Genomic DNA, 12,360 nt, shown 5'->3' on the forward strand with positions numbered 1-12,360 from the left:
CTGGAATCATACGAAACCAATAGGAATCATTTTTATTTACCTTGCTAGGCAGTGCAAATTGTTACTGAAACCACCTGTATTGACATCATAAACAGCACTGCTCCACATATTGGACACCATAAATGCAGAACAAAGATATGGAAGTAGGATCCAAGAATTATCACTAGCAGAACTAGATTCTGCCAGAATTGAATGCACCCACTCGGCGTCATGTTTGTCACCAACACCAACACTGCTTGCAACCCTTCTCAATCTAATGATCTCATTTTTATCAGGCACCTCATCTGGCAACTGCATAGTCAATCCCTTGAGTAGAGAATATATAAGAGGTACTTTCTCTTTGAGGACTGCTCCGACAGCTTCTACCAACAGCTGACGGAAAGTTATTGCCTGCCCTGCCTGGATACAGAAGTCGGCCAACGCTTCAATATCAATTATCTGCCTTAGATTTGCATCTCTTTCAATCCTATCACCAGAATTTACACTTCCGGCCAGGCCTTCTAATGCATCACGATTCGACCTCAGTGCTGAATCGATACAATTTAACAGAGCAGAAGTATGTTCCCTTAGCATCTTATCCATTTTATCTATTCCATAACCACCAAAAAGACGAACAAGTGCTTTGAGTTCTCTTTTATCTGTAAATGATTCCGCTAAATATCCACCACCAATGGGCTGTGAGCTCCTGAAGCAACTATGAGTTGCATCAAAAACAACTCCGGTCCGAGATGCATCTCTTACTATGTTCTCGATGTACCAACTACATATTATCTCTATGGCAGATCCTCCTCCATTTGTCTCTACTGGTCTCTCAGATACTTGCAGGTTTGAGAACAGCCCAGTAAAACTTTCTGCTAGGAGCACTTCCCGTATACCTTCAGTAAGGTCCATACTGATATGCTGCTCTGCCAGATGGATGATGCTTAGGTGTCTTCTTAGGAGAGATTCTATGATTGATGGTCGCTGAAGGCAGTTATCAGTTCGAATCATGCTATGAAACCTTCTCCTGAAATTTCCTATGATGCAGTCTCTCATGTACTGTGAAATATGAAGTACAAAAAGTAAGTCAAACAAGGACACTTCCATATCTGCTGTCAGAAATAAATAACAGAAGCAATATTTTTTTATTCTGGAAACAAAGACAAACATTAAGATAACCCTACAGAACAAGATAGTATTTGTATTATGAGATCAGTTTCTTTTTCATCTCAAGATTATTATGTTACAGGAGAATAATAATATCACAGGTATCTTCACAACAACAACAGAAAGGCTACTGTAGAAGTGTAGAGTAAAGATAGACTGTCACATCAAAATCTCCTTCGTTTCAACCATAAAAAGAGACAACTCAAGCACGTCTTTGGTGTAAGAAGAAGTGATAAATGATGTGTGTACTGTCGGTTAGCAAAATAAACAAAAATAGAGAAGCATAAATTGTACAGACCTCCCGGAGAACAAAAACATGGTTGAGAACACAAATAGGCTCCATGTCATTTAGCACAGAACATAGACTTGTCAGCCTTTGCATAGCAGCTTCCAGCCTGTTTCCATACATCAACAATTAAAGTTGAAGTTACGGAAACCCCATAGTATTCAAATAATGATAGGAAGTAGCAAACTGACTGACATCTTAACTGAAGAACTATTATCAGGATAGCTCTCATTCCCTGGTGCTGATAACCCTGGAACAGCTTTGACTCTTGTTACATTATTCAATCGTAGAGCTGCTTGTTCCGGCGAAAGCTGAAGAGTTTGGAAGTGAGGGTGTTAAGTAAGGAGCCTACATAAAGCTGAAACTATCAATATGAGCTCAGAAATTCTCTACCTGCATCTCCAGTGAGCCAAATCCACCTTCTGAATCAAGAATATTTATCAAACCTTCCAATCCACCCATGATAGACTCAATAAGAGATTCAACATATGAGATAGAATCTCTGCCAATCTTGTTAACCTGTTATAATATTCAGTAGTCAATATTTCAGAAAAGAGAGGTGTGGTGCATATAGTAATGGAATCTTAGCATACATTAGAATCATTGTAGAACTGTGTATGGAATTATTGATGTCCATGACAATCTAAAGTCTATGTATCAGAACAGGTAAGTTGCTCGCTTTTGTATCAACAAGTAAGGCACTATTAAGGCCCATCTGTTGAAGCAAAGATCCACTGTGATGGTGGCCTTATCCTTTCACAATTCGTCATAGCTGGCCATTTTGCAAAAGCGCATCTTCACATTGTATTAAGCATCATAATACTGCACAATAACATAATGAACTGAAATACAAACCTCTTCAGGAATAATTGCAGAAGCACATTCTGGAAAACTGCAAGCTGCTCCGAGCCATGCACAACAGTGTTGTGGACGGCCTTCTGGACCAAACATTGTGTTTCTGAAGACCTGCAAAATTCCAGCAAAATTCAACTAGTTAACGCCAAAAAAGTAAAGCTACTTGGAAGGAAAGAAAATTGCAAATATAATAATAGCATGGCAAATGTAAGCAAAATACACTTACAGTTGTGAGATGCTGATGATAAAAGTACAGTTTTTTAAGACTTCCATGTTTGGAAAGTTGGCTCTCAAGTTCGTCCACACATCTGTAGAAGAAGTTCATTCTAGTGAGATACAGCTTTGCAGAAGAATTAGATCTCAGCATCTGCATTTCTTGTGGAAGGAACTAGCAAATTTACTACCAAAAGATTAGTACCAGAGCAACACGAAGATGGATGGGTGTTAGGAAAAAACAGCTATTACCATATTATGTGGATTAGCACTAGCTTGTCATGATTATTAAATTATTTGTAGCAGTGAAAGAGATTCAGATAATTCAGGAAAATTATGGCATTCCCGTAAGTATTATAGTTAGCTAACAAAAATTGCAGCATCTTTGTCAAGATATTGAATTATTCAATTCAAAACGGCAACTTTCGACCACCTTGACCAACTGTATGCAGCATTGCCTTCTGAGACCAGGCCCTCCTTCCCGGTAGACATGGTAGCCTTCTCCAAGTGCCTTATATTTATAGAGGATCGTGAAGATGTGACAATCATCAAAATGGATAGCCAGTGCTTGCGCAAATCCTGCACCGTCGGATTAATAAGTTTGAAAAATCCTATAATTAAACTCTCTGAAATATTTAGCATATGTATGCATACAGTTAGTTACACTGGTTTCCTTGCCAAAGTTGCAAGTAATGATATTCCACTTGTTAATCTATTAAATGATCCGTATAATAGTTATGAAAAAGTGCACCAATCACCTAGCCGCTCCCCCATGCACAGCTCTCTGTTTAGAGTTGTGTCTCTATTGCTTTTTAGGGTTTACAGCAAGCAGTGGATAATGGTGTGTATTTTCACCATTTATTTACATACAATGATCAGGATGTACTCAACCAACCCAGGAAAACATGATTAAAATGATAAGACCATTAACAGATAAAAAAGGGGGAAATAGTTATCTGCAAATGAGAAAAATGTGCTCAAAGACAAGCATGTGAGCTTTCTATGCGCAGATCACAACAACAGGACTCTAGGAGAAAACTATACTGTCGGCATGTATGTTGAAGTGGAGTCCATTAAATTCATGCCCACTAGAAAATATTGAAGCATAAGCAGACATAAAAACTGGAAAAAAATTGTCAGGACACTGAAACTTTCTGATTGTGCGGCAAGTTGGTTATTTACTCCAACTGCAAGTGTGCGGAAAAACTAGTAACAGAAAACTGAACACAAAATTGTGTGTCTGCAAGTATGTGTCTGCATGTTTGTGTATGTGTTCATCAATTATACAAGTTAAACTTTAATAGCGTTACCCTGTTAGCCCATGTGGCCAACCTGCATAATTAACAAAATGACGTCACAAAAACACTTACAGTTAAGTCACAAGTAATAGCAGGGACATTCTCCCCCTGAGGTTTTGGAATGTTCTCCAGACAATGGAGAACTTGCTGGAACAGGCCCTTCAGTGTAGCATCTAGATCAAGAGCAACCATGCCTGGGGTACCAAGTAAGAACCGTATTCTTCCAGCACAAGATGATAAGTACGATAACGCATAGCCTTTTATTGCTGCAAAGATAACAAAGTAAAGAATGTGATAAGGATCACTGTCTTATATGTAAGTTACACTGAAAAGGGAGGCAAGGGGAGGGGGACTCAAAACAGAAACAGGTCTGGCAGAACCTGCTATATATTTACGGACCAGGCAACAAAGTTTGCCCATTCCATCTAATATGAAACCAATGGTTGGGTCAGTTGCATCCTGAAAGATTTTATGACGAAGTTAGAAAGGAAGGAAACAAAGGTTGAGGCCTCCAAGACAAAATAAGTAAAATCACTAACAATGTCAACAGTTCTCCCTCGAGTAGATTTTGATGATGCAATCCCTACGTGTTGGAAGTACCAAACCACCTCACATTGTGCCAAAGCAAGAGCAGAAAATACCATCTGCAAGAATTTCGGGGTCATGAGATTATCACTGACAACTGGCCTGAATTTAGCTCATTTTTATATAGACCCTTTATAAATCCAGTTAATTCGTATAGGCTTTCATCCTAAGGAACAATTCTTGGCTTCTCTCAATCACCAAGACACGGAAGTGTTAACACTCGAATAGACTAATATCAAAAACAGCGTCAAGATATCGTTCAATGTTAATATCAGAAATATGGTATATTTCCTTTGCAAGCTTATGTGTTACGACACAGAGAGAAGGTACCAAACCTGTATATTAGGCGCCAGGAGGCTAGGTTGATCCGTGAAAAACAATACCATCCTTCCAACTTCCTGCTTAAGAAGAATTCTCCTTTCATGATGTATAGCATCACATGCCACCAATGCTTGCTCGTGCACTTCCCTGCAGGAAGTCGACACAGCAGAGAGATAGGTGTGAGGAAAAAGGAAATGCTAGGAGGGAGGAAATCTTTACTTGGGAAGAGAAAATGATCCCCTGGGGAAGAAGGTCAAAACAGTCCACCAAAATATTTTGCCTCTTATGCAAAGAGGATCTATGGACTTGTGACAAACGGAAACAAACAGGAATATGCAAAGAGGATGTCATCTTGTGAAAGATGGTAAATGCCTCAAATTACGCCAAATCCCTTTCTGTTTCAAGCTATCTCAGAGCAGAGGTAAAAGTAGACAAGATGAGATCATGAGATTGTGAAGAACGACATACGTTAACATCTTCTCAACCTGCTTTGCAATATTGTATTCCATATCAGCTTCCTTTTGTTTAGTACGTCCAGATTTAGCCATTCTCTTTGATTCTAAAACTTTTGGAAGGACATAATGTTGATAGTTCTCGTGAAGTAAGATGTACTACAGAAACAAACGAAAGCTCAAATTATTATATCAAACAACAAAAACTAACAGTAGCCATCACATGAACTTTGATTCACCTCATCTCTGAACAGAGGGAGTACTAAGTTCTCTTTAAGAACAACCTGAATAATACAAAAAAAATGTTTATAAGATGCTAAGACACAACATAAGTAGTATCATGATAAAGTTCTCTAGACAAATAAGATGAAGTCTGTGCCAGTGTGAGTGAGTATAAGGTGGCAGTGGCACAAATGCAAAACCATGAAATGTCATATCAACTTTCAGTTCGCATGTGTCCAGCACATTTTAGAAACACAACAAATAACAGAAGAAGAGCATAGAATGTACCATCGCAACATCTATACTGGTCACCCGAAGTAGTTCATCAGGGCAAACAAGATATCCAAGAAGAACCCATTCACGATATGACGTCACATTAGCCAGATCTTGGGCCCTCTGGCAAGAAACAGAATGATGTTATGACTCTAGTTTAAATACCTATTCTTTTATTGTATTTGGCCACAAGGAAAGTGCAAGTATTCATTTCTAGTCAATGTCAATGAAACAACTAACCATGGGATGAGCAGAGTTCGTAAGGATGTCAGGATACCGCGGATGAAATGGACTGAGGAATCCTTCATTTCTTAACTTTTTTGTATCAGTTGAAAGAAAGATAATTGGGCCAACAGCCTCTAGAACCTGAGGAGCAAAATAATTTAGTCAAAGCGTGTAAAAGAGTCAACACAAAGTAACACATATGTGCAAAATAAAATCAAATGCTGAACACATTGACGGAAAGAATGACAGCTAACATGAACAAATCACGAAAGAACCTAACCAAACAGGACATATAATATATCAAAACAATTAGCCTTACAGATATGCTAAACAACCCTGACTGTCACTCTAAAACAGTATCTGCAATGCCTTTCACAATCATGGACTTGTAACCTTAGTGATAGAAGAAGTCCTTATTGAAAAATTTGATAGAAGAAGTACACTTGCATGGTGAACATTTTATAGTAACTCGTGAAGCTTCACTTCCTAGTTATTATTATTGGAATGTACAAGCAGATGGTATCACCTCGCCAATACGCGGGCTCACAAAATTTAGATCCTCATGCAATCCCTTGACAGGTGGATCATAAGAATCTACAAACTGAACCAATCTGTGTATAATAAAATAATTAAAATTAGTGAAAAGGTGACTAAAAAGGAATTTTGCTCAGTTAGCATGACAGATTTGGTGAAACGGACCCACAATAAATGTCACTGAGATCCAATTCAATAGAAAATTAGCAAGTGCATAAGTTGCATTCTTAACCATCATAAGATTAATATATTGAAAAACAAGCACCGCTAATGATTTGTAAAAAGATTCATACGTGTACAGTTGCAGATAAACTACAGAAGTGTCAGCACCTCAGGACTGAGAAGTTAGTACATTCTGGCTTTCAAATTTTGAATTAAATTACTGCTTTGCCAACATGTTGTTTTTAACTTTAGAAGTAATCAATTATCATGCACAGGTACAATATTTGAGCAATTATAAAGTTTATATATATCCTGTATGTAGTACAACAATATTAGCATGTGAACCAAACAAATGATTTAAGCCAATTAGGAAACAAATACGGCATATAGAAAAAGGCTTTGAAAGGTGGTGAGCACTTGTATTTACTAGTACAACTTAGTACCCTTACCACCTTACCGATGATAAAACTCACAATCACGTCCACCCTTTAGCATGACGTGCAAGATGTTGTAAACCTGGAGGATCATCTTTCTTGGTATCTGTGAATTAGAACACTAGGCAGTTGTTACTGCAGACAAAACAGGTACAGAATATCCGGAGCCATTACATATTTCAATCAAGGATGGGATTAAGGTTATAATTACCTTGTCCGAGAAAAGGTTGACTCTCACAAATGAGCAAATTAGATCCATAAAAGCATGAAGAATTAAAGAGTTCTGATGGGGCTGTGAAAAATAGTGCAAATGCCATTATTTACAGATGCAGAGATGATAAGAAGTTACTTTGACCAAGACTGTGTTTCCTTACCAGCAATGTTATGACCGTACTACTTAGATCCAAAATTAGTCGCAGAACTTGTTCACGAAATTCCAGCAAATCAAGAAGCAGCTAGTGGTGTGAAAATCAAAATAAAATTAGTCAAATGTGAAAATAAGAATAAAAGTATACTGCATTTGAGCATTGTCTTTTTTTCAATGTAAAAAATGCAATATAATGTAGTATATTATTGTACTAAAGATCAATTTCCTCTTTACATATTATTCTGAAATAGAATAGTTAACAGAATATAGCACCATTTTCAAGATGATACTAACTTGTAGTTGGATCGCACTACAAGAGACGTGTCCATCCAGGACAGCAGCAAGCTTTTGCAGGCATTAATTAGCGAGTAGTTTGGCTCTTACGTTTGCGGTCTGAATTGTGTTAGGAAACTTGTGGTTGCAAGTTGCAACTCCTTTATAAGGAGAGGATCATAATCAATGAAAAGGCAAGCAATAGGGTTATCATCTGTCTACTACCTCGTGCTTCTCTCCTACGCCAGCACCCCTCTCCTATGTGCATGCTATTCTAGACACCACTGCATCTACCGCAGCTAGCTGGCGGTGAGGCTACAAGCTAAAGCAGCCTGTTCACCACAACTATCTCCTGAGATCTTGTACTGGTCATGATAATTCCAGTTACGGAAGCAACCAAAGTTTGACCAGTATTTTGGAAGACTTTTGGAAATCATCAAGGTAGCTCAAAATTTCTCCATATTTTGTATGGTTATTGATTGAAGGTCAAGGAGATTTAGGGGCAATCGACATAATTATGGTACCAAAAAATACTCTAGTGGAGCATTGGTCTCATCTCTGACTAATACACTGGAAAATAATAAGGACTTAAGGAGGTTGGAACTATATACCTATGTCAATGTAATTCCATTTTTACAAGTCCCAACGAGGATGCCCGATTACAGGAGTGCGAATACAGTTATAAAGCCCTATGTCAATGTAATTCCAGTTTTACAAGCCGGGGCAGCCTTAGGTCATATATATATAAAACAAAATTTATCCTACCAGACCGCAGCACTTAATTGATACATCAACAAAACAGAACAAAACTTGTTTACCCTGCTGATACAATTAATTGTTAATCTCGGTAGTTGGCGCATACCATGATCCATTGCTCTAGGTTTTGCATGTAACCTTCCGCGTTTTCATTCAAAGCATCAAGAGCAAACTTGTCTACCTGAAAAAGCATAGTGCCATAAGATTGAGCAAATTCCAGGTTGAGAGAATACATCCGGGTGTCGAGACACTTGCCTTTTCAAGCTGCAGCTTGTTGGGATGCTCAGGAAATTTCTTGGACAAGGTGATGCAAATTTTCGGGAAATTCGGCATAACACCAGCTTTCCAAAATGCCTCCGAGAAGGTGTGCGTGTTTGGATCTGGGTAGTCCAGGATACTGTTGAGCCTGTACATCTTGGCCAGCAGCCCTTCCGCGACCTTGGAGAGCTGAACCACTGGCTCCATCTGAAGGTGCCTCTGGCCACTCGACGAGGGTTGAGGCCCGTCGACGCCCATGGTCCTCCAGCTTGCTGACGCTGAGGGAGAAGACTCCTCGGCGGTCAGGTATTCCGACCACCGGGGCACGCTGTCCACCTCCTTGGATTTGAACGAAACGTGCGCCATCTCCTGTTGGGAGGGCAATTGCCGGTCGGCCGCGCCTGCCACCGAGGTTTCTGCCGAACTGGCTCCGATTACCAAAACCTTGTCATGAATTATGCGTTTTCCTTTAGGAGATCCAGGCTCCAACAAATCCGTTGGAAGAGCAAGCGAGCGAGCTCACCTGGGAGACGCACGCCTGTACGGAGGCCGGTGGCTTGCTCAGTGGAGCGGAGATCTCGCCGCCATTGCGAAGAAGCGGCTCCGTCGCTCTCGGGTGGCTCTCCTCTGCTTCTCCTGAATGGGGGAGCAGTACGAGCAGTACAGCGACCTTACCCTTCTTTTACCCTTTTTTTTATGCTTCGTCTTTACTCTAAGCATGACTCGAAGGACCGTGGGCCCGAAGTTCTTGACTGTGTTTGGTGAGGGGCAGGGGGCATGACAAGGCCCGGATCTCACACTAGCCTGCAGTAGAAGGATTTTTTTTTGAGAGTACACCAAAGACGCGCCATACTTTTATAGAAGGAAGAATAAGGGCGTGTTCGGTAGTCCTCCATGGCCAAAAAATCCTCAACTCCAACGCTACGAATCCAGTGCCAGCTTCTCGCCATCGATCCGTTCGGCGTCACCGCTTCTCGGTCGCACCAGGAGCGAACCTGAAGCCCACAAAATTACCCCTTTGTGGCCCAACAAGAGCAGGCCGGTAATCCAAAGGGTTGGAAAAAGATGGACTGGGCCAAAGGCCTGGTGGCGGACAGGAGGGCAATGGTGCGGGGAGCGACGACTCGTGATACTGGCAGCGAACCGGTACGAGAAGGATTCACTTGGCGGTGGCAGGCACTAGTAATTATCTCTCAACTCTGACTTTCCAGTTTTGGAGGAGCTGTGATTTCCCAACTCCACGACTCCACAAAATTTGTACTACGTTTTTAGCCAGCTTCTCTCGTCTAAATCCTGGAGTGGAGCCGTTCGGTTGGACTCCTGGCTGGGAGTTTGATGAGTTGGGAGTTAGAGGAGTACCGAACACGCCCTAAATATAATTACAAGAAACTGGAAAGAAATGTGGACATCCCCTCAATTCAAACTCACTCAACACCTAAAAATCCACGAAGCTACACTCACACAAAATGTTGTAGGCCACCCACACCAACACCTGCCCGCCACCTTTCCTCGATCTCTTCTAAGATCAAGCATCTAAGATCATGTGTCGTCTTGACCTGGTTCGCCCTGTTAAACACTTGTGCGTTACGTTGCTTCCATACTTGCAGCGGAAGGATAATTTCAACCCCGCGGGTCCACAAACCCAAACCCTCCCCCTTCCCTCCTCCGGACGTTGCCCGTATAGAAAACGCCATCCAATCGGAATCTTTAAAACCAGGCCGAATGTTCAGTTGTCCACCATCTTTCAAATACAACTCGTATGTGAGGCGAATATGGAACGTGTGGACGCGTCCGCCTCGTCCGATCCGATAGGCCGAACCCATCTCAAATCTCTTCAAATTGTCCCTAACCCTAGCCCAACTTGCTCTCTTCCCCTCCTCTCTTCTGCCTCGTCCACACCGCCTCTTCCATACCTTCATTACCATCGCCAGCCCACGGTACCGCCACCACCATCCCCAAAACCCCTCTTGGGGTTCCTTGCCGCCCGGACACGATCGCCGGTACATCCTACTGCTCCGGATATATACCTCACACTCTTATGTGTTCCACGAGATGTCCAAGCTATTTTTTTATTTTTCTCATTTATAGGAAAACAGTGGATTTGCCTCGTTCAGACACCGAAGTTGTTGAAATGATGTTGATGAAGAGCATCTAGGAAAAAATGGTGAAGCAAGCGGAGCATGTTTTTAAATTTAAGGGTTCAATAAGCGGCCGGAGAGTTGTTCCCTAGGAGAGTACATGAGAGAACAAGTTATCGGGGACACATATTTTTTTGGACAACTGGAGCATCAAGACGTTTCCCAGGTACGCTCAATTCAGTTGATTGCATGCACTGGCAATTGAAGAACTGCTCAGTTTTCCGCAGGCAGTACCAAGGTCACACCAAAGATGTCACCATCATACTTGAAGCAGTGGTATCATCAAACGACTTGTGGGTTTGGCATGCCTGGTTATCATAGCAACATCAGTGTGCTCCTGATCTCCACTGGAACGACACTGCCAACAGGCACAATTATAAGATGGGGTACTACCTTGCTGATGGTATCTGTCCTCACTGGGCAATGTTTGTGAAGGCTAAATACGAGCCCTGAGGTAACAAACAATGTATCTTTGCACAAATGCAAGGAAGTGCTAGGAAGGATGTTCGCTGGTGTTATGAGAGGGCATCGAAGTGTTCCAAGCTCGTTGGGGTATTGTTCGAGGATCTACGATTATGTGGGAACCGGGGACATTGTGGCAACTGATGACATGTTGTGTAATATGGCACCAAGTGATTGTGGATAATGAGGGCGAAGGGGCGGCAGATACGTCTTAAACGTATCTATATTTTTTTATTGTTTCGTGATATTATAATATCACTTTTATATACTTTTTATACCAAATTATATTATTTTTTGATTGACCTACTAATTTAGTGTCCAATGACAGTTCATATTTTCTGCATGTTTTTGATTTCGCAGCAAATTAATATCTACGAAGGTCAAAATAACTTGCCAATTTAATAAGTTTTTTTCACGCAATGAAGAACCTAGGAAGCTTCGGGGGAGATCGAGAGGAGTCACAGGGAGCGCACATGGCCACCTAGCAGACCCTGGCGGTAGGGCACGCCCCTAGGCCATGTGGGGCCCACCTACATCACCTTACGCTGATTCCACCGCCACAAACTCCTACAAATATCGAAACCAACCGCCGTATTTTTAGAAGAATTTTACCACTACTACAAGTTTCTGTTTCGCAAAGATCAAATATGGATGCATGTTCCGGAGCTCTACCGGAGGGGGAATCACTACTGGAATCAGGGAATTTGCCATCAGCCAGTTCTTTGTCGTCTGCTAAGCTAGCAGACGACAAAGAACTGGCAGATGGCAAAGATACAATTTGCCATCAACCAATTCTTTGTCGTCTGCTAGCGGACGACAAAGAATCTTTGTCGTCCGCTAGAAGACGGCAAAGAGATGGGTGGGTCCATTTTAGGCCAGCGTTGTAACGGCCCATCCCTCCTCTTTGCCGTCTGCCAGCGGACGGCAAAGAGCCAAAAGGCAGATGATAAAGAGGAACCTAGCTAATGGCTGTTCCCCCCGGCCCCACCCCACCTAGCTAACGGTCAACCCCGCCCAACCCCCCTCTCTCTCCCCTCACCTCACCCGCGTGCCACCCCCGTAGCCTGAGCCGCCGGCGGCCCACGCCACCCCCGGAGCCC

The 12,360-nt window shown here is 41.8% G+C and overlaps 1 protein-coding gene across 1 annotated transcript in view; it reads right to left on the reverse strand.

Annotated features, from left to right (window-relative positions):
- The window catches only part of LOC119336470 (probable protein NAP1), a 12,950-nt gene extending 3,609 nt beyond the window's left edge, over positions 1 to 9,341 (reverse strand). The window contains exons 1-22 of the mRNA XM_037608516.1: positions 9,184 to 9,341; positions 8,658 to 9,084; positions 8,509 to 8,583; positions 7,381 to 7,461; positions 7,218 to 7,298; positions 7,030 to 7,112; positions 6,403 to 6,487; positions 5,892 to 6,017; positions 5,667 to 5,774; positions 5,396 to 5,440; positions 5,173 to 5,315; positions 4,719 to 4,851; positions 4,338 to 4,442; positions 4,179 to 4,257; positions 3,871 to 4,064; positions 2,934 to 3,079; positions 2,514 to 2,595; positions 2,288 to 2,398; positions 1,826 to 1,951; positions 1,628 to 1,743; positions 1,445 to 1,541; positions 41 to 1,038 (exon numbers count right to left, since the gene is read on the reverse strand). Coding sequence (XP_037464413.1) covers positions 41 to 1,038; positions 1,445 to 1,541; positions 1,628 to 1,743; positions 1,826 to 1,951; positions 2,288 to 2,398; positions 2,514 to 2,595; positions 2,934 to 3,079; positions 3,871 to 4,064; positions 4,179 to 4,257; positions 4,338 to 4,442; positions 4,719 to 4,851; positions 5,173 to 5,315; positions 5,396 to 5,440; positions 5,667 to 5,774; positions 5,892 to 6,017; positions 6,403 to 6,487; positions 7,030 to 7,112; positions 7,218 to 7,298; positions 7,381 to 7,461; positions 8,509 to 8,583; positions 8,658 to 9,026 — 3,383 coding nt within the window. The 5' untranslated portion in view covers positions 9,027 to 9,084; positions 9,184 to 9,341. The remainder of the gene's footprint in view (positions 1 to 40; positions 1,039 to 1,444; positions 1,542 to 1,627; positions 1,744 to 1,825; positions 1,952 to 2,287; positions 2,399 to 2,513; positions 2,596 to 2,933; positions 3,080 to 3,870; positions 4,065 to 4,178; positions 4,258 to 4,337; positions 4,443 to 4,718; positions 4,852 to 5,172; positions 5,316 to 5,395; positions 5,441 to 5,666; positions 5,775 to 5,891; positions 6,018 to 6,402; positions 6,488 to 7,029; positions 7,113 to 7,217; positions 7,299 to 7,380; positions 7,462 to 8,508; positions 8,584 to 8,657; positions 9,085 to 9,183) is intronic.
- Positions 9,342 to 12,360: the final 3,019 nt, after the last annotated feature.

Source organism: Triticum dicoccoides, chromosome 7B, assembly GCF_002162155.2.
Source record: "Triticum dicoccoides isolate Atlit2015 ecotype Zavitan chromosome 7B, WEW_v2.0, whole genome shotgun sequence".
Taxonomy (NCBI): Eukaryota; Viridiplantae; Streptophyta; class Magnoliopsida; order Poales; family Poaceae; genus Triticum; species Triticum dicoccoides.